The sequence below is a fragment of the Hesperophylax consimilis genome, chromosome 8 (genome assembly GCF_061612785.1).
Source record: "Hesperophylax consimilis isolate HC1 chromosome 8, BYU_Hcon_1.0, whole genome shotgun sequence".
Taxonomy (NCBI): domain Eukaryota; kingdom Metazoa; phylum Arthropoda; class Insecta; order Trichoptera; family Limnephilidae; genus Hesperophylax; species Hesperophylax consimilis.
In genome coordinates this window covers 29,426,549-29,449,336 of record NC_142843.1, presented here as the reverse complement: position 1 = coordinate 29,449,336, position 22,788 = coordinate 29,426,549, and the positions used below count along the sequence as shown (strand labels likewise).

The window sequence follows — 22,788 nt, the reverse complement described above, 5'->3', positions numbered from 1 at the left end:
ACATGTATTGTGTAAATTCAAATAATACATAATATTGTATAAGTATTGATGTATAAAAATGCAATAATCATTATGTAGGAGGTTCAAAAGAATGGCAGCTGAGATTTCGTGCAGGAGAGCAAATATAAATAATATAATAATTAATAATGTTGACAAGCCAATTCAATCGGCTTAGCAGGACTTGTTTTTTTTGATATTATGTATTAACTATTTATTCAATAAAAAAAAAATAAATAAAAAATATCTCATATAAATAAACCTTTCGGAATACATTTTATAAATGAAAGTGAAAACCCTGTTAAAATCCTTTGCGTAGTTTAGAACTGAGAGCACAAACACGACCGACGCGTATAGCAAATTTGTTTTATACATTATATTATTATTTTTTTTAATAAATCACTAAAAAACAGAAAAAAAAAAAAAAAAATGGAAGAAATATTTTTTGGTGCTTCTAATAATTTTTATTACCATTAAAAACATAAATAATATTTATATCTTTGCTGACTGACATTGTTTAAAATAATGCAGATAAATAAATAAACATGATTACATAATGTTCTTGGCAGAGGATGGAGCAAACTTATCGCTTAAACTTTACTACCACATTCTCAAAGGAGAAGATGCGATATGTATGTACTACACTCCGTTCAAGTGTTAAATATGTATTCGCACATGCGAGAGAAGTTGTTGTCGCGATGAAAACATATCACTACACATATCACAGGTGAATGCCTTCAATTCATCAGGAGATTTTGGCGGCACTTCGATATTCAACATGATTTTCTTATCAGTTGCAATGTGTTCACTCAGTACTTGTGACGGGTCATCCTTTGCGTTGACGGCGTGTTTGGATTGTTGTGTTTCCGCATTGGTTTTGATCTTTTCTTGCGCAGCGAGAATGTCACTGTGCTTGACGATGTGGGCGCAGAGATCTTCTTTGTCGGGCAGCATCTGGCTGCAGAGCGAGCAGGGGAACGGGGGCGGAGTGGATGGTGCGGCGTGCACCCAGCGCACGTGCTCGCGGAGGACCACCTTCTGGTTGAAGGCGCGCCAGCAAAGCGGACAAACGTGGGGACGCTCGCCCGTGTGGATGCGCTCGTGTTTTCGGAGTGTGCCGCCATCGCGAAATGCCTTCCAGCAATATCTAGAAAAGAATAATAATAAATTAACTTCTTACTTTTATGTTGTACATTATTATATGGTGCGAAGAGAAGTGAACCCGAAGAATTTATTTTATTTATTAATCTTAAGTTAGCTCACATCTTCGTGTGTGCTAATAGTTTTATAAACATATAAACATGTACATTGTTTGGCAAACATAATCTTTCTTTAAATATTTCAATAAAGTCACAAAAAAAGAAACATTAATAATTGAGATAGACATATTTTCTTAATTCATTTTTGAACTTATTAATATTTTCTATCACAGCAATTTCCTTCGGGATTTTGTTATAGATTTGAACGGCCTGGTACATCAGAGATTTTTGGGTGCTTGTTTTTTTTCTTGTTGGCAATCTAATTTGCTTAGAATTTCTCGTCCCGTGTCCGTGTATCTCGTTATTGTAATTTATTTTTCTTTTCAGTTCCTTAGACATCATCCCTAAGTTAATTTTATGTATAAAAATAAGTACATTCAAATACACAGTTTGCTTCACCGTCAAAATATTCAGCTCCTTTAACATGTCTCTTATCCGTGTGTATATGTTGCGCTTAAGTATTATTCGCATTGCTTTATTTTGCAGTATTTGCATTTTTTTCATTTTCTCTTTATTGCAGAGAAAAAGAATACTTGAACAGTAATTAAAGTGTGGTGATATAATTGTATTGTATATTATCTGGCATGTTTCTTTATTTACTTTGTTTCTGATTCTACCAAGAAATGATATTTTTTATTATTATATTAAATTATTATTAAATTACGTTATAAATTTGTAACCAAATTCAGAATCATATAATATAAGCACCGGCAGCCATAAGGCCTCTCCCCTGTGTGTGTGCGGGTGTGTATGAGGAAGCCCTGGCGGCTGGAAAAGCCCTTGCCGCAGAGAGAGCAGGTATGTGGTGCCGCCCCCTCCCGGTGCGAGCGCGTGTGCTCCCAGAGCCCCTGGCGCGACGCAAAGCACTTTCCACAGATGGGGCAGCCGTGGGGGCTGTTGCTGGGGTGCGAAGATAACCTGCAAATTTAAAAAATAATTATTAATACATGTATTTATTTAAACCGTATCGACATAAATTAAATAAGAGTATCATGGATAACCCTACTGTAATCGTTTCTTTTTTTTATCATATAACAGATATATGTTACAGCAGAGCTGTCATAGTCAGAACTGTACCATATATTCAATATTTACAGCGCGCCCCATACGCGGCGGAAGAGGTTTAAAGTCAAATAACATTATGACAAAAAATCATACCAGTTATTATTAGTGGTATGTTCTTTATAGATAACTTTGTTTGACTTTAATCTCTAGAATTCTTTGTAGGTTTTTTGTAGATAACGTTGCTAGACATTAAGTCCTCGACCTAATCAATAATAATTTTCTAACATGTATAAATATATTTTTTTTAACAAACGATCCTTTTAAAGTTTACAAAGAGATTTCGTAAGTTGAAAAGATAATTGCGTTGGTAATAAAAATGGATGAATATTTTTTTGTAAAAATTTAATTAACAAACAAAATAGAAACAAACCTGTGAGAATCTAACTCATTTTGTAATGAGAATGTTTCTCCACATATTTCACAGGAGAATGTTTTATCCCGGTGTATCCACATGTGCCTGAACATTTTCTGTTTAGTTGTGAACCGCTTGTCACAGTGTCGACATGCGTGCTTGTTCTGCTTCTGTTTTGAGGAACTTGTCATCGAAGCCAATTCTTCTTTATCTTCTAAAAAGTGTCATTTAAGTTGAAAACAGCACAAACATGATCCATCACAAAAGACAAGTTAAAAGTTTCAACAGATGATCAAGTTTTACATGAAGTAAAATCATATTATGACATACCGTCTACAAAATGCCTATCTTCTGATGCTTCTTCTAGGTTGATATTATGTTTGTGGATTTCGTTAGCAGATGTGATTGTTGATATTTTTACCGGTGCCGGTGGTTTCTGAGATAAAAAAAAATTCACTTTCAAAATTAACTTTCTAGTATATAAGTAGGTAGGTAGGTAAAGCTGCTGCCACACGCAAAGCTCACATCAACAGATAATATAAAGCACAATAGCGCTCGCCATACAATCCCATACAGACCCGACACACGTAAAAAGATAATGCGCTATAAGTGTGGTTCTGAACTTCGCTAACCGAATTTATTTTACGTAACCGCTCCCGACGCGATATTTGAAAAGTTATGCTTCCCCCTCTCCGCCGTAAAAAGGAGAGGGGGTCATTTTAATTACGGAGCTACCAACTAAGTTCCGTGTTCCCTTTGACAGCCATGACATAAGCAGCCTAATAATGCATTTCTTATTTATTATGTTAGCTCATATCGTCATGTGTGCTAGTAAATTTAGAAACATAAAAAAAAACTTTATTTGGCAAACATACTTAACATATATTTAAAATATAAATATAATCAATATTTGAATTTGAAGTAAACAAATTTTCGCCCTTTCAAAAGTAATCATATTTTTAATCTCAGTATGTTTATATGGTAATATCATTCGGTTTTTTGATAAAGTTGGACGGCCTGATACCTACATAGAGAAGCTTCTAGTTTGTTCGTTTGTTGATTGTTTTCAATTGTTTTCCTGGGTAATCTGGTTTGCTCTCGTCAGCTCTCGTGCTCTCTTCTCGTTCCCTGCCCTGGTGTTGGTCCTTGCCGCCTTTGCCTTCGACATTTTTGGAAATCGACGTGAGCTTATTTTACAATAATTTATTTTATGTCGCTTTTGTCGATCGGCGTGCGAACTGCGAATTTCCTGATTCAACGGAGAGGTTATATCAGGTTATGTGAAAATGCGCTATTTACGCGCAGATTGTTTAAAATCTAAAAAGTTTATAAATAGCATTTATAATTATATAGTTGGCGGCATCATCATCTGAGGATGAGCTGTCCAACAGATCCAGCAATAGGCGACAAGTATCATCCATTTCGAAAACGTGCTCAAGCTGTCAGTAAGTAAAGTTGTCACTTTGACAGATGAAATTGTTCCTCGGCCGCTCTCGAATTCAACTGACCCCCTCTCCTACCATAGGAATAAATATTTGATAGCGTCGTGTGTCGGTAGAAAAGATGATGCGCTGTACATTAACTTTTGATGTGAGCTTTGCGTGTGGCAGCAGCTTAACTATTCAATTTGAAAAATAAAAAATGAATTAAAAAAAACTATTAAATAGGTACCAACCGTTAAATTTGGTTTAATTTTACTAGCATTGTTTGCACTACATATATGATTCTTCTGTCGTATACTGTCGAGGAAAACATCTCCACATTTGCTGCACTCTAAAAATTCACTCAAGTAATCCTGATGCAGGCGCTCGTGAGAGATGAGGGCTTTGGCTCGGGTAAATGACACGCCACAGAATCTACACACATGTGGCTTCTTTTTACCGAGGGAATCAGCCTGAAATAAATGATAATAAGCATTATTCAAATAGCTAAATATGTTTTTTTTTTTTAGAAAATCTGTTAATATTATTATAAATATTTACTTTACCTGCGTGTCTGCCGGTGACACTGAAGGAGTATCTTTAAAATTAGCTATCGGATGATTTAAAATTTCTACTTTCACCGGCACGTGGAGAGAATCAATTGCATCATCGTTTGGAGGTATCTGTGCACATAGTATTTTATCACCTTGTTGAGATTGTGAATCATATTCTAGAGAATCTTCCGAACCATTGAGCTCGTCAAATTCAGTTCTAAAAGTGGAAGGCTGCCCATTGAGTACATTTAAATACGAAGTGTTAACAGTCATTTCTTGAGCTATGTCCATGGAGTCAGGCAGGTCTTCACTTGTAAGAGAGTCAGGCAATCCTAGATTCATGTTCCAGCTGTTCATGTCAGATGAACTTTGGTTATAATAACTACCGGACTGCATATCCAACTGAGGTAATAGGGGAGGCAAGGTTTGGTTTTCGTGAGACCAGTTATTAGAAAATCCAGGTTCCATTAACAGTGAGTCACTAGGCATTGGTGGCAATTCTACTAATGCTCTTCCCGGTATATAAGAGTGAACTTTCATATGGTTAGTCAAGCTGGACGCGCGAGAGAATGCCATCCCACATATATTACACTGCAGGTTGCGCAGCATTTGGTGACACATGTGGTTTTGCAATTCGCTTTTTTGTTTGAACAGGGATCCACAAGATCTGCATGAAAATGGTCTTGCTACTTCGTGGCATACCATGTGATTGTCATAGTTTGCTTTAGTGTCGAAATATGCAGAGCAAATGGTGCACGAGAAGACTTTTTTAATGCGGGATTCTGAAAAAGATTTGTATTTATTAGTACAGAGACGAATCTTTATACAGTCAACTATACCAAATACAGGATATAAAAAGTACCCTAAGGATTTTTACCAGCGATTATTGAGCACATTTGGAGTAAAAGTGTAAATGTTATTTTGCTGTCTGATATTCTTTTTCAATTGAAAAATATTTTTCCCACGTCGCAACTGAGTAGTTGGGTACAGCCTAGCGGGTCACGTGATACGCACTCCGTCTCGTTCTACCAGCACGGTAATAGAGCACTGTAGTTAGTGGGGAAATGCGATAGAAACATAATATTTTTTTGTTTAATTGAAATTTTTTTCCATCAGTCGGCAAAATGACATACATTGCTGGTTATAATCCATCTGGAATGTGCTGTTACACCCTGTATACTAACATGTCTGGTGTTAGAGTGTTGGAAATGTAATTTGACAAATAAATGTCTCAAATCAACACATGTGTTTATGATGATTAGTACTTATACATTTTTTGATTTACAGTAATAAAACCTATTTCAATTTACTGCAACTTCTCTAAAGAATGTCATAAAATATTGGGCTATATGTGCAAGGCAATTTCAATAAATGAATTGAATGTTACTTATCAATTTATTACTGATACATAATAACTTTTCCTCATAAGTTCGCAGCAACAAGTTGTGTTGCCCAGAGGTCATATTTAGGACAGATTCTGTTTTGTTCCATTGTTGTATTATTATGAAGCAATCTCTTCCCAACATGCCTTCCACTGATATGCTTGGTGTAACTCTAAGTGAAAAGTTTAGGCGTTTAAAATAAAATAAATAAATAACCCATTGAATAAAAGTTTTGCTATTTTCAGGTGATTTGTAATTATTTGGGGACTGTTAACACTTGCAACAATTCCTTGAGGTAATTTTGCACAAAGATGACGCTATACAAATCATCCAAATATTATTATCAAAGACTACCTTGATATAATAACACAACAAAACAAGAATTAGTTGCATAGTTATCAATAAAATCAATTGTTATGAATACAGTGAAACTCGCAGGATTCCACTTAAGAAGTTTGGGTTTTTCTGTCCCTTGAAGAATGAATAATTTATTTTATTATTATTTATTTACTAATTTATCCCACACATAAGGTTTTCCCACACTAGAATTTTTTTTTTCAGGTTCTCTGGAGAACTTTTTAAGATAGTTTCACTACATATAATCAAATACAGAAGAATAGTTATAATGCTTCCATCTCCTGACATTTCCCATACATTCTGATGGCAGTATGCAAGACTAGCGCCTAATGGATTTTATGCATGAGTTGTTAGCTAATACAAGTAAATACTGCCAATGTTTTGCTGGAGTTGGATGTATTATTAATATTCTAGGGTATTTAATATATTATAAAGTGTTTACCACAAGTAGACTGGTGCAATAGAGCTTCCGCTTCAGTAGGCAAGGAGAGCGAACAGTGTTCACACTGAATGAGGGTGAAGGTGGATGTTATCACGGGGTACCTCACTGGCTCTTGTTCTGTACTTTCCGTATTACTTTTAGTTTCTCTCTGAGATTCCTCTTTCTCGCTATAGCCACCGCCACCTAGTTGCCACAGTGCCTCCACTGCCATACTAAAATTTGCATTAATTGAATTATTTTTAATTTGGTAATCGGGTATGCAAAACTAAGAAGATAAGGTGGGGGAAATATTAGATATTTATTGAATCGAGCATTCATTTTATATTAATCCTAATTTTGACACACTTCCGGCGGGACGAGTAGTTCTACCTTTTACACCGGTTCTACTTGAATGGCGGGAAAGTCATTGGTCTCCGATAATTTGATATCAACATTTTATATCAATCTCTTTGTAAGGGTTCCTACTACATATGTATATATTTTTAAAATGGGAACCAAGTCTTCCCCATCTTCAACTTCTTGTCTTTTGTTTGGCAGAATATTTTATCAAAAGGAAACTATATTAAACCTGTAGAACGGGTAATACATCCTTACCGGAGATGCGGAAGTTTTAGATTTTTTTTGTAATGATTCGTGCGAAAATGGATTTCTTTTGTAATAAAATATGTACATTTTTTACATATAATATCGCACCTCCGGTGCTAAACTGTCACTTATGCAAATAATGTAATTTTTCAGGAGAAGCGTTTGAAAATTCGACATCGTATTATGATGTATAGTTCTTCTTGTCTAAAAAATGAACTGGTAATTATTTAAACTACAACTTTAAACTTCATATCAAAGTAAAAGCAAACGTCTCACAACTTTGTAATAAAAAAATATAAACATTTTAAATTTACAACCCTCCCAGAAGTGACGTTATGGCACTAGAAAACAATTTATCAGGCAATTGTGTCATAACAATCAAAACACGATATCATACTTTTATAAAGTTTTATTAATTAAAAAATCAAAGCAGTTTAACAAACTTTCTTAATTCTACATATAGAACTTTACTATTAATCAGACTTTTTAATCTCAGTCTTCTTACCATTTTACGAACGGTTTTCAGCGACGTAGTCATTGGTCACGTATTGTACCTATTTAAATACTATAATTACGGAATAATTTCTTTTGCTTATTATTATTATTTTAATTAGCACTAATTTTGTACTAATTGGGTACTCTTAAAAAATCAAAAACCTTTAATTTATTGTTACATTCCCAAGAAAATCAGGGACTGCGGTTTCAATAAACTTGTTTTCCTTGCAAGTGGAAATGTGACTTTATAGAATGTTAGAAGTACAAAAAATGAAATGAGATCATTGTAGAAACTTTCATAGTATCTTGGTATGATATTTGCCTCCACTAATTGCAATAAATCACGCTTTTTGCGTTCTCTAATTGGTATTTTTGAAGTATATGCTTGCTTGAAGGGAATTTCATCTATTCTTTGGGCGTTCCTCTTGGTTGAATTATAGCTTTTGCTTCCTCCCAATTTTCAGTTTTGTAAGTTGTTCAATATTGGTAATTTTCACAATTCTTTGTGAATTTAATGCATTTAATATCACCAGTTTTGATTACATCTCCGTTTAAATTTTTTGCTATATTGAACTTCATGTTTTCCTCAAGTGACTTCAAATCAAAGAAATCATCGTAATTCATTTCTTTTACCACAAATGGTTTACCAGTCTTCTTCGCCCCACGAATCAGTGACATGTATTGGTCGGGTACATTAATAGATCCAGCATTTTTTGCTCTTGTTACAGCTTTTTCAATAACCGAATGCGCTACGTCGCCTTCGTTTTGCGTATGACCTCGAATCAAAAAGTTATGTTGAATGGAATTAATGTCAAACTTACTGACTGCATAATAGTACATCGCAAACACAACCCTGTTCTTTTGTTGGCCACAGCAATTGTCCGAGTAAATAATTATATCGCAGCCATGACTTTCAAGTGCAATCTGCTCCGGGTATACACACACGATCCTATTTCTATGGCTCCTCTATTGCAAAAGCCTTCGTGCCAAAAATAACAGGTTGTTTCTTTCTTTTTTGCATTAGACATTGTTAAATTATAACAATTTAGTCTCGATTTGTAGTAAAAAGAGCTTGATTTGCCAACAGGACAGGGTAACACTGCTTGTAAGTCATAGATGAAAACAATTGTGTTGGTGTCAGGTTCATGACACTTTTTCATATCCCTGTCTTTTTCAAGTCTACTTAAATTTTTTTCTTCCTGATGTAATTTGAACCTGTCATGTAACATTGTCACAATTGTTAATCGAACGAAAACTTTATACCATAAAACATAAGGATTGGGGAAACAATGTCACTACGTACACAAGTATCTTTATTATTTCAAGAAAAAAATGTCACAACAAACTTTAGTGTTGTTATTGCTCCAAAATCATAAAAATGAATTGTCACAATTACCTTTGTGGTGTTGTAGCTCCAGGAGACTGCTAATCGTGCGGGGTGCCGCGCGCAACTAACCAATCAAACGTTGTTTCTCCCAGTGGAGGTTAGATTTGCACCAAAACCATAACGACATAACTGCCCTCACGCGGAAATTATACGCACTATACAAGCGACGATGACACACCAAGTAAAGAGGTACATTAGTTATTTTTTCTCATACTCAGATCAATTTTGACAAAACTTGCATAAGTGACAGTTTAGCACCGGAGGTGCGATATATCACTAAAAGGCCCAACACTTGACTTTAATATCAGTTTATGTGGTCATATTACAAAGGTAGGCTATAATTTCAGATAATAATTTTATAGTTGAGATGTGGTGAGAACTATTTAAAATATATTTATTATTTTCAAAGATATAGATAGCTGTTTAAAACAAAACCCATTTTCCGCATGAAGTGTGTTAATATCTCATGAAGTGTGTTAATATCTCAGGTGAGGAGATATTTCATCATTATATACAATATTATTTATCCTGAGTATATTACTAATTAAAAAAAATCTATTAGATTTGTGCTATTACTAACTTGTATAATATAATCTATGTTATGTATTTACACCAGGGGTGCTCAAACGGTCGATCGCGATCGACCGGTCGATCGCGAGTGCTTTTTGAGTCGATCTCGAGAAAAATTTCCCATTTTTCATATCTTCTTTTTTATTATTTATTTGTAGTTTGTAGAATTCAAAATATCGCAATCGACTAACTGACAAACATATGTCATCGTGCTTGCGATTAGCATTCGGTAATTACGTGCCATCGTATGCTGAGGACATGCAGTGCCACGCTTCAACATCCAAAGTCATTATTCAGTTAAGTTTAGAAACTAGAACTCGTTTGTTTTTTGTAAGAATTAATAAACTTGCAATTTTGAATAAATATAAGTTTTTTATTGACTTTTTAGTGCAGACCTCCACCTACCTTGACTAAAAAAAATGCATATTGCCAACTAATTTCTATCGTTCCTCCAAATTCTATGTGGATTCGTGGCCATGCAATTATGCAACGTCCCTATATATACACTTATACCTGCGCCACGATACACCCTACCTACATAGATGACAATCCTGCATCACACATACTTGCGCCTCTCAGAGTCGATCGATCGGAATCTAATAATATTGAGGTAGATCGCCAGCAGTTCAAGTTTGAGCACCCCTGATTTACACTGTCTATGGGATGTGTCGAATTGCACTAACCGGGGAGGTGGGGAACATTCCGAAATAAAGAAAATTAATATTATATATTTTTTTTAAACCGCTAAATTAATGTGAATTGCTTTTCACTTCATAAATAATAAATCGAAATGGGTCAGCTACAGATTTATTATGGAAGAAATTGCAAACATTACAACGCGAGCTTAAGACAATAAATCATGAGAATTTCAAGGTTAACCAGAGAAATAATGGTTAGTATAAATAAATCTAAGTTCACCTTTCATCTTCGGTTGCTTCTGAAACCTCATCTTTTATTGTACTTTTCATTGAACTGCTTTTGGGAATTCTTAGATCACTTGCGTTTGATTCTTCTGTTGGAGCTGGCCCCCTTTCTGAAGGTGGACTGACCTGTTTTCAAAACAATACCATAACACATATATTCAATGTTTATCATCTCTTTATTGGTGCACTATTTTATAGTTTTATAGTAAGGATTTATATGGTAAATAGCACAGTAGAGAGCAACTGGAGCATTAAATACATTTATGAAATACTACGCCTACTGTTTTAGTTAAATACCTATTGAATTTTTAAAAACTTGCATAAAATATAATAAACATTTGCATAATTATATTATATTCTACACTGAAGAAATAATTGTAATACAGTTTTCCATTTTCATTTCTTCTATAAGAATCGAAAACAACAACATGCCAATTCTTTTCGGTGGTAAGAGTTTACATTACTACTTAAAGAAATTATATGGAATGTAAAGTCCCAGTGCCACCAATTTATTTTATAATTTATTCTAAATAATTATTACATTTATTTTTTTACTACTTTAGTTTATTATGTAATTATTAAGTCCAAATAAAAATGCATTTAAAATTTATGCAATTAAATTCGGAAATAAACTTACATTATTGTGTTCCATGGTATCATCTTTATCATTATTTTCCAATTCCAGATTGGTAACAGGAACATGATCAATGATTAAACTTTCATTTATTAAAGAAGTGACGGTTTCCTGTTTGACCATTTGGGACATGTTTGCTTTGATCTAATAATTAGCAAGTTTTTATTCATGAAACTAATTTAAATATCCACTAATGATCCAAATCTAATTATCTATTTAGATTTCACTTTCACTACCCAAATAAAAATATTAATATTAAATGTAAACTTAAAAGAAAACGCTAGAATATCCTAAAAAAATGCTGATGAAATATGCAACGATATATAGTACGAAAATCAAAATTTTTAATGTAAATAAGTAAAGGTTGTGTCTTTTTTAAGATTAGGTTAGTCAGACATTTTCTTATTCTGACTTGTCAGTTTAGAGTTCAGAATCATTAGTTTTGTAAGGATCTCACCCTGGAGTCTTGTAATGTGCCTTGTTACTATCTTCACCCAGTTTCTGTTCTGCGCTTCAGTGCTGCGCAATATTCACGAAAAAATAGTAAAGGTATCCACAGATCAACAGCCGCAGCAATAATTATGGCATCTTTTTTTAAAGTGGAAACATTTAAAACTAACTGTCAAACGTCGCGTGGTCGTTCCTCCGTCTTTGTTAAGTATTTTCTATGGTATTGAATGGGTTTTACGATAACGTTTTGAAATCAGTAAAGTTCTTATAAAATAATCTGGGCACCGACCGTTCTAGAAATCGCACAAAACTTCGTAACCATGTCTTTTAGACCAGATATACATCCCCCAAATTTAAACGCCGACTTGTATAAAGTGTACCAAGGAGCAAACAGTCACCGAATTCTCTCTTTCATAGACATACATGCGGGTAATGTAAAACTATTTAAGATTGCTAATAAGATATTTACTTTCTTAGCTATATAAGTCTAAGGATATTTAATATAAGTCATTTGCGTGCATTTTGGAATCTTTTCCACAAATTTTTAACCTCTATTGTTTGAGGACATTATTTATAATACTATACATGGCAGGATCAAGTGACATGTTAAACTCTCGCTTGTTTCCATTATAATGGATGAGCATGTACGAAATGATGAAAATAAATCAAGGAATCTATGCCTCAAATTATAACCTGTACCAAATAATAAACATTTCTAAAAACTCGAATCCTATGGTACTTCAGTCTCTCATGTCTGGACTTATTTGAGTACATTATTTATAATACTCTACATGGCAGGATCCAGTGACATGCTATACACTCGCTTGTTTCCAGTATAATGGATGAGTGTGTACAAAATTATTTATTTATTTACGCCCTAATGGGCTTTTACAAAAGTAGTTAACAAGTAATACAGTTGTGTTACATAGTTTACAATAAATTATGATTTTTGATTAAATTAAGGTAAATTCAAATTAATAGTGTAGATTACGGAAAGCTAAATATGTATTAAGGAACATATAAATATAAAAGTGTATTCATTTGTGAATTCATACATCTCATTAAAATGATTAAAAAGATTTCGTTTTATAACTAATACGGAATCTTTAAGCATGTCTACAATATTCCCAAATTTATTGCCAAAATGATGTAGTCTATTTATAGGTGTATGAGCTTCATAGTTGGTTTTAAAATTGTCACAGAAAAATGTAGCACTTTGCGTCGTATTTCTAGTCGGTACGTAAAATTTTATTTTGGCGAGAATTTCAGGGTTGTCAATGGAATTATTAATAATTTTATTTAAAAGTACAAGGTCAGAGATGATCCGCCTATCTGATAGCGTTATTAAGTTAAGTTGTTTCATCAAAAGAATTAAATTATGAAAATAAATCAATGAATGTATGCCCCAAATTACAACCTGCACCAAATAATAAACATTTCTAAAAACTTGAATCCAATGGTACTTCAGTCTCTCTTGTCTGGATTTTCAATGATTTACAAACTTGTTTTTTTTTTTTAGATGGATCAACATTAGTCGGTGGATCGGATCAAAATGGGCGCTACTGGGAAGGCATGGTGGATTACACAACCTGTCCCACCGAGTTTCTTGGAAATATTAACAATGTTATGAGCACCTCTATGGAGAATTCTGTTACCGATGGAAGATTCTTGGCAAACTCTTCTAGGGTAAGTTTATACATACATACACATTTATGGCATAAATAAACAATGTAAATGCTGAAACAATGTGAAGAATGTCAACTGTTTTAACTTTTAACCGTGGTTTAGTGAAATTTATATTTAACCAAAGCTTTATGTTCTTAAACGGCATCCTAGCATAAGTTAAACATTCCAAATAATAGTTTTTAATGTTAGAACCTTGTTAAACCGAGTTCAAAGTATGAAGTTTTGGCTGAACATAACATTAGCTAAACCTTTGCTAAAACATGCAACAATCCGGCCATATTCGGTTTAGCACAATATATTACTTTCCGCTTGACAAACTCAACTTTTCAGATGATCTGAAAAGGAAATAACAATGAACAAACCATTTTTTAAATCAATAGACTTTTTGTATTCGCAAAACCTACACTAGTGACACCACTGACTGCTAAGTAAAGCGTTTCGCTAGTGTTGCAGTCAGTGGTGTCGCTAGTGTAGGTTTTGTAGCGACACCACTGACTGCTAAGTAAAGCGTTTCGCTAGTGTAGCAGTCAGTGGTGTCGCTAGTGTAGGTTTTGTAGCGACACCACTGACTGCTAAGTAAAGCGTTTCGCTAGTGTAGCAGTCAGTGGTGTCGCTAGTGTAGGTTTTGTAGCGACACCACTGACTGCTAAGTAAAGCATTTCGCTAGTGTAGCAGTCAGTGGTGTCGCTAGTGTAGGTTTTGTAGCGACACCACTGACTGCTAAGTAAAGCATTTCGCTAGTGTAGCAGTCAGTGGTGTCGCTAGTGTAGGTTTTGTAGCGACACCACTGACTGCTAAGTAAAGCGTTTAAAAACATAATTAGATTATATCATTAATGCACATTTGTTCAAAATCAGCTGATATATCAAACAAATAACTACTATGTAGTGGCATCTATTGAGTAATGAATGTACTAAGCACTCTGTTTATATTTTGTGTAACTAATAAAATAGTCAGTACTTTGAATTGCAACTAGAAACTATGTTTTAATAGTATTATTATTTTGTTTTTCAGATGGTCATTTGTGATGATAAGGGGGACATTCGCGTATGGATGAAGGGACTCATCTGGAGTGAAATAAGTGGTACAGGCAATGAGCAGGATACTTGGTCCAACACGGCCGGAGCCTCAGATCATGACAGTGCCATCCTCGCTGTTGACTTGTTCCCCGGGGAAGAAAATATTGCAGTGACGGGAGGCGCTGACAATTGTATTAAAGTGAATCATTTTGCTATTTTCTATTTACTAATAACAACCATAAGAGTAATTTTTTTCCACAATAATATTTGGATGATTTAATAATATTTGTAGCACCGTTTTTGTGAAATCACTTCAAGGGAGCTGTACAAATATATAATATATTTGTATAATGCTCTATCTTATAGTAACTATAGGCTAGAGAAACGTATGGCTAACGGATTGCATCCATGGGTTCGTCGGTCTCTACAAATCTATAAGTTCAATGCATTTGAGCAATTAACGTGATGCTGCTTTAAAATTTATAAATATATAATTATTTATTTATATTAGGTGCAGGCGGATGACATAGAGGACCATACTTACCTGGGAGGTCACTTGAGTTTAACATCGTTTATTAGATAAATTTAGATACAGTTCCCATGAAGAGGACATAATTTGCAACATGTGTTATTGGAAATATTGCTGACATATTGGAAACATGCTCTTATTTAATACTGGTATTTATTTAATATTATGTAAATATATATACTTTTTAATGAACATGTTTAGGAAAGGAATAGCAAATTTTATGATGAATTTGAATAGAATTTATATTTCTAAATGTGATTCGTCCCTCGGTAAGAGACATATTGAGGTGTATAATATTAATCCAGTAAGAAAAGTGTGATTAGGACATTATGGGCATTACAAGAATTCTACTCTCAGGTGGCTATATTTAATTTAAGGGTATGAGAGCCTAAAAAGATAAGTTTTTAATCATTGTAGGCAAAATGTTTTTTAGTTGGGGGCCTAAATTCTGTTGGGCTTTGGTATGCGTTTTAGTTCCTGAAGGAGTTTATTACAAGCCTTCAGCCCAGATACTTCGAAAGCGCGATCTCCAAACTTAGTATTTACCTTGCGCTTAGGATCCATCAGTCTGTCTATATCTGATGATATTGCTGATCTAAGAGTTGACTGCCTCAGACCAGTGTTTTCCGGGACATATAGTTCGGAGATGTAGGGTGGGGCCATTTCATTGATGAATTTAAACACCATCCAGCACAATTTGTGTTGGATTCTTTCAGGGAATATATTTTATTTTTAAATGAATAAATGCGCTTAGCTCTGGATGTGAAATTATTTACCCTCCTTATTTTCACACTCTTAAAAAGTTTCTATTATGTTACTTACGCCCTCGTAATAATTTTTGGTCAACTTAATACATATCCAGGATGTCCGGGAAAAGTGCACTAACTTCGGGAGGTGATTCAAAAAGACTTAGACTGAAAAACCTTAGTGTGAGGTACAAACTTGCCCGATAAATTTCCTGTGAACTTGCCGAGTGTGGCAACATTGTGATTGGCCTGTATCCGTTGAAACCACATGTAAACAATAACATCATACCGAGAGTTTGACCTTTACAATTATGTATGTTTTAAACCAAATTAAAAAAAAAAAAAACTGTATTAAAATTAACAAAAATTAGTTACACTTTTAACGATAAAATTATTATTTAACTATTAATCACTTAACTAATGTCATTAATTTTGACTATTTTAACAAATTTGAATGTTATTTATCTTTTTCACTCCTACCATCATGTAGAATCACCTCCCGAAGTTAGTGCACTTTACCCCCGGACACCCTGTGGTAACCGGATAACTCATCAAAATGACAATTCGACACTCCCTTAAAAATTGCTATAATTTTTCAGAGAAAATTTCTTCTGAAAGCTTATCACTTTGTGATGACATTATTAATTATATTAAAACACAAATAACTTTGTTTACATCAATTTAATATAAATAACCTCTATATCGTCGCATTAATTCGTAGAATGCGTAACTCCCAAATGTAAAATTTTACAGGAGGCACAAAAAACCTCGTAGTGAAAAAAAATGAAAGACGGCTTATTCTTTTTATTTATGTTTCGAACATATAATATATTTGGAAATTTATTTTCAATCATTAAACTTTTGTAAGTTAAGGCTTTCTATTTAAAAACGGAGTTACGAAGTTTACGTAAAAACCGAGTATGGTGATACGCATTTTACAAAAGATACATACTTTTCTGCGAACAGTTTTATGAACAACCTAGCGGAAAATTTGGGAGATAGGAATTTTACATTTACAAAATAAAACACAACAATGTATGTGTATGTCGAGGCAGTCTATTTAGATGCATTTTAATGATTTTAATGATGCCGAAGGTTATCGTTAAAGGAGTGGTAATCCTTTTCTAATGTCTGTTTTAAGTCTTGTAAATGCTGGTACTTTTCCTTCCTTAAGGGATTAAATCTGACTCTCAAGTGAAATCTTCAAACTCTGGAGATCATTACAGATTCGGCGACGGTTTTGTGCTGGGTGAGATCTACACTGACCGGGAGTAGTCGTGTCAGAGATGATCGTTAAGTGACGCTTGGAGTTGATGAAGGAGATTGTAGAAGAATTTGATCTGACATTGTCGATCACCCTTGTTGTCCTGTAGAAATAAAACTGATGTACTTACTAGGGTTTGCAAGACCCGGGCAAAGAGTAGCCATGACAGGAAACGTTGTGAAAGAGACTCCTCAGAGTATGAAGATAGGTGGGAGAGACTTGAAAGTGGAACTGGTGAGCAAACATGTGCTTTAAGCGTAGAAACTCTTCATGCTCAGCATCACTTTGGAGTAAAGTGAACGCTTCATCTTGCCCGGCTGGTCGATCCCGAGGCGAGAAGAAAGGACGTCGATAGATGCGTGCGTTCCTGCGTACAATGCAGGACAATTGACCCTCCACCATCATCCCATGAAGCGGGTAATCTTAATGTTGTGACAACCTGGAGTCGCTTGGCAGTTGATGTTACTCATTTCGGTAGGAAATGTTTACTCACATTTATCGATTGCGGTCCAAGTAGATTTGCCGTGTGGCGGGAAATCGAGTCAGATAATGCAGCTTCGATTATCAGACATTTGGAAGAAGTGTTTCGGGAAAGAGGCCCGCCCAAAGTAGTTCTCATGGACAATGGTACTGCATTTTGTTCCTACAGTGTTACAGATAAGTGTAAGAGATGGAATGTTCGTCAAAGATTTTGCGCGACATACCGACCAGCTGGAAACGGTATAGTTGAACGACATCATCAAACAATAAAGAGAACTGCAGCCAGAAGTGGAAGCGATCCCCTGCAGGCAGTGTTTCGGTACAATCTTTGGCTGCAAAAAGTCAGGATGATCGAGGTATTGCGCTGTCTAGTATAGTTCACACTTCACACTCGTGGAGACACCCTTCTGCGCAAGTGAATATAGAAGAGGAAGTATTGACTGAGCTCTAAGTGGGCGATCTTCTTGCGGTTAAACCAGTAGATGGGAGATGCACATCGTGCATGGAAGGGTGACAGGACTTACTTCAGTCAACAACATTGAAGTAGATGGCATACCAAGACATGTGCTTGACCCGCGGAGGATGCCTGACAGAGAACGGACTGTGTCTGAGGAGAGACGAGATGGAATTGCCGCACGTTCCACCGTAAATATTTTGGGTTTGTTTGAAGAGGACAGTGAAGAACCGGATCCGGATATGCATCAGGAGGAGATCCACTTGCAAAGAGATGGTGACCTTGAAGAAGAGACATATAATCACAGAACAAGGACCTATTAGGTATTTACGAAACCGCAGAGGCACATAAAACAAGAGAGCTACGGCAGAGCGTCACACGGTGCAGAAGACGTCAGTTTAGACTACAGATACAAAACACTATTCGTGACTTCACAATTAAAATTAAGGTTATAAAATGTTCAAAATTGATTAATCAACTTATCTCAGTTAATTTCACGGTAAAACTATTACACCGTAAATAAATTTCCTCAGTCAAAAACACAGCAAGCGTGCACGGCTCACCGGCCAATACTGAATTAAGGAGTTACGAAGTATTCGCGAGTAAAAATGGCACCATAATTTTACGCAGTTTCCTAATTTGTGTTTATCTAAAAGGTTAATTTTTTTTTAAATTTTCGAGTTTTACTAGTCGATGCGGGTCTAATTTTAACACCAGATGGCATTAAAAACGTATTTTCGAAAAATTTGGAGTTACGCAGTCTACGAATTAATGCGACGATATGTTTCATGAACAAAGTAAGTTCTTACTCCTGATGGGGTGAACTTTGTTCATGAAACATATATGTAGAGGTTATATATATTAATGTGATGTAAACAAAGTAATTTGTGTTTTAATATAATTGTTATAAAGTTATGAAACAAAAACTATGTTAAATAGGTAATTATTAACAAAAACTAGGTTAACTATTTAACCTAGTTTTTGTTTCATCATTTTTAATGACCTTTTATAATATATCGCCTTTTAAAAGGTGTGTTGAATTGTCATTTTGAGGAGTTATCATGGAACTGTTTAGTGGTAAGACCTGAATAGTCATTCCGCATTTCCTTGAACATACCACAGAAAGGGGATACCATAGTCTCACTAGCAGTTGGAACTCATGTGAGATAATAGGTTCCAAAATAAAAACACCTAGTGACAAAACAGTACATAGAAAATGAATAAAGAAAAACAACAAACCTAACCTAAAATCATCTATATCATTTGTTCATGTTTTGTTTTATCTGGTTACCGTGATAATCACATAAAAAAAGTTTTCATTTAGTTCTGAAACTTTCTGTACTTATGATGTTTTACCTCGATAGTTGATAGATTTTCGTACACTGTTTATTCATTAAATACTAGCTGTACCCCGCCATGTATTGCTGTGGCTCAATCAGTCTGTGCAGATAGAGAAACAAGAGCGCGTGTTGCGTTAACATTCGACAAATGGAGCTGTTTAAAAAAAATATCATATTTTTACTTATCATAGGTCACATTTTTGTAATATAGGCATATAAAAACAGATGTGTATTCGAATTAAACTTTGTGTCAAAATTTCAAAGCAATCGGCGAAGAAATTTCGGAGATTTAAGATTTTGAACAAACAAACATTTACATTTTTATTTATATAGATGTATGCATTTTTTTATTGATATTTTTAAAATTGAATCATTGAAGACAATATTAATGAAAGAAGTGAAACAGAAAAGACAGAAAAAGATTCAGTCGCATCTAGGAAGAGGTCCTGGGATCAATCCCTAGATGCGAATGAATCTTTTTCTGTCTTTTCTGTCACATTTTTCATTTGATAGTCGTTAATATTGTATTCAATAATTAAATATTACGTTTTGAGGTTTTACTCATTAAAGTATTTTTAAATTTCAGTATAAGTCTTGTACCTACTTATATTGGAGTCCGTCACTGCTCTAAGTAAATTATTAATTTGTGATATTTCCTCAGATATGGGATTTGACAAACATGCTCCCCACCACCTCGTACGCGCCGGCACACACCTACATGGTCAGCGACGTGGCTTGCAACCCGAGTATAGCCAACACCTTTGTGTCCAGTAGTTTGGACGGGTCCGTAGCTGTTTGGGATACCAAGAGCAGCGAGAAATTAGCTAAAGGTATTATTAATTATTACAATATTCAACTAATAATGTCTTTCTAATTTAGATTACAAATCTTCATGGTTAAGGATGATGCGGTCAATGCCACCTACAAAAGTCCCAAAAGTCAAAATGTGTGCTGATTTTGTTCAAATTTAATTTCTTACATGACAGATGTAAATTTATTTAATTTTATTAACTTTTGAAGGTTATACCAATCAATGTAATATATCATTGAAGAAGACGATAATACTAAAAAAATGAAATGAAACATTCTGTTTCATGTTTCATTGAAAATCTGCTGCATTTAAGATGTTTTAATAGTCAGCAGAGCTAAGTGACAAATGAAGTGAATCCTGTATGTATATAATTGAATGCAAATTTTAATAGTAGCTGTGTACAAAATTCGACCAAGCCACTTTGTCGCTCTAGATCGTTTTTATCCAACAGACCAAAACGTAAATTGGGAGAAATAGCCCTTCTTTTTTTACGAAAAACGCATATACAATGAAATTAGCTCAATTCTAAGCTTACTAAAATGATAATTAGTTCCAAATATTTAAAATTACGCAGAAAACACGTTTTTAATTTGAATGTAGGACAAAGTGTTGCATAAATACGCTCGGAATGTTGTTTAATTTTGGTGGACTTAAGACAAACTGCGTCTTGAAAACACATAAAAAATATTTTTAAAATTTTCTTTTCACTTGTATTGTATAAATAAATGCTTTCTGAGAACAACTGCATACTTAACTCAATTTCGCCAAAAATGATCTGTTGAACAAAAACGAACTAGAGCGACGACTTTTGCAACTATCGCTAAAGGTGTTGATAAAGGCATTATGCTGATGGTTCCATTATCATAAATCCTTTCACTTGAATGACGCATGTGACAGAAAGAGAGCTCCTTACAAGCGACAGACAATAGAAGGCTGACCTTTTACCCACATGGAATTGGTTAACCGAATAAAACAGAGAACCATGGAATTGATGCCATGTAGTGGAGGTAATGCTTTACTCTGGTTATCGTCAAATGCTAATGAGAATGTTATTTTGTAGTTTACAGGGGACCGCCCTGTGGAGCCCGGTGCGTGTGTTGGCTGTCAGACACCGTGTTTGCCATTGGCTACGACAACGGGGATGTCAATGTGCACGATATGCGGCAGGATATTCCCGGCTCTAACGTCTTTAGTTTGAACAGGGATTTTCCCATAGAAAAACTGGAATATAATGAAGAGTAAGTTTCTTTGATTAATTTATTATTATTGTTCACTTGAACGCAATGTAAAATATGTAGAGCTTTATAAGCAAACTTTTTATCTTATTTTGTGTGCGACTGGTTATTTATATAAGTTATTTCATTGCGGAACTTTTAATATGTATATGTATATAACATTTAATAACATAGTAAAATGACAAAAAATTGCCATAAACTGTAAGATTTGTGTTGTTTTAGCGTAAAACTCTCCGTGTTATTTGTATCAAAAATAAAATCTTATAAAAAATAAAAAAAATCTGTTGTTTTAAACCACTTTATTGAGTTACTAGCTGTACCCCGCCACGTGTTGCTGTGGCTCAGTCTGTCTGTGCAGATAGAGAAACAATAGCGCCTGTTGCTTTTTAATAAAACCTGTTTTTACCTGGCACACATGATATCTATATTATATAGGCATAAAAATACCTACGCATATTCGAATGCAATATTGTGTCAAAATTTTAAATCAATCGGTGAAGAACTATCAGAGATTTAAGATTTTGAACAAACGAACAGTTATATTTTTATTTATATAGATATAGGTTGACCGGTTTCGGTTGCACTCAATCTTCTTCAGGACAATGGAAATATAAACAACAACAAATTTAACTCAACCCTCTTCAGGACAATGGAAATATAAACAACAACAAATTTAACTCAACCTTCTTCAGGACAATGGAAATATAAACAACAACAAATTTATATTTCCATTGTCCTGAAGAAGGTTGAGTGCAAACGAAACCTGTCGACCTATATAACTCAATAAAGTGGTTTAAAACAAAGTAATTATTTTTTTTCATTTATATTATTTTGGTAGTTACATGTTATGTATTTCACTCAGTGACATAATAATGGGTCTCATTCAATTATTTTCTTCCAGGTCTAAAATGCTAGGTCTTGTTGGCGACACAAATACGGTCAGCGTTTATGAATTTGGTTCTAACAGCGATTTGAAATTAGTTTTCCAAGATTCCAACCATACGGACTACGTTAGAGGATTATCGTGGGACAAGACTAACAAAGGAATTTTGTATTCTGTCGGTTGGGACGACAATATACTGCAGCATCCTATCATAGTTCCTTGATTCTTACAAATTCACATCTTGTGTACCTATTTCAAATTTATTTTTTTGGATTTATTTTAAGACGATTAAAAATTATTTCTTTTTCTTATTCTGCAACTCAAAGTGTAACATGTGATTTTTGTACAATAGTAATTAAGAATAATTACCAATATAACAATTATATGTTGCATAATTAAAAATAATATTTAATAATTTTTATAAACCAATTTTGTTTTGTTTCATTTCAATATGTATATGTTTTTACT

The 22,788-nt window shown here is 34.3% G+C and overlaps 2 protein-coding genes across 2 annotated transcripts; one reads left to right on the top strand and one right to left on the bottom strand.

Annotated features, from left to right (window-relative positions):
- Nucleotides 1-426: 426 nt before the first annotated feature.
- On the bottom strand, nucleotides 427-11,797 carry LOC149421837 (uncharacterized). Its single transcript, XM_089634575.1, has 9 exons — nucleotides 11,427-11,797; nucleotides 10,785-10,915; nucleotides 6,830-7,041; nucleotides 4,661-5,430; nucleotides 4,349-4,567; nucleotides 3,004-3,109; nucleotides 2,692-2,887; nucleotides 1,965-2,174; nucleotides 427-1,144 (listed from the first exon to the last, which is right to left on the bottom strand). Exons 1-9 carry the CDS (start codon nucleotides 11,553-11,555, stop codon nucleotides 655-657), a joined length of 2,463 nt encoding a protein of 820 aa, XP_089490701.1. The 5' UTR covers nucleotides 11,556-11,797; the 3' UTR covers nucleotides 427-654.
- A 281-nt stretch (nucleotides 11,798-12,078) lies between these two features.
- On the top strand, nucleotides 12,079-22,788 carry LOC149421836 (methylosome protein WDR77-like). The gene is made up of 6 exons (XM_089634574.1): nucleotides 12,079-12,302; nucleotides 13,393-13,559; nucleotides 14,574-14,777; nucleotides 20,053-20,221; nucleotides 21,263-21,440; nucleotides 22,339-22,788. The coding sequence occupies exons 1-6, from the start codon at nucleotides 12,194-12,196 to the stop codon at nucleotides 22,541-22,543; spliced, it is 1,032 nt and encodes a 343-aa protein (XP_089490700.1). The 5' UTR covers nucleotides 12,079-12,193; the 3' UTR covers nucleotides 22,544-22,788.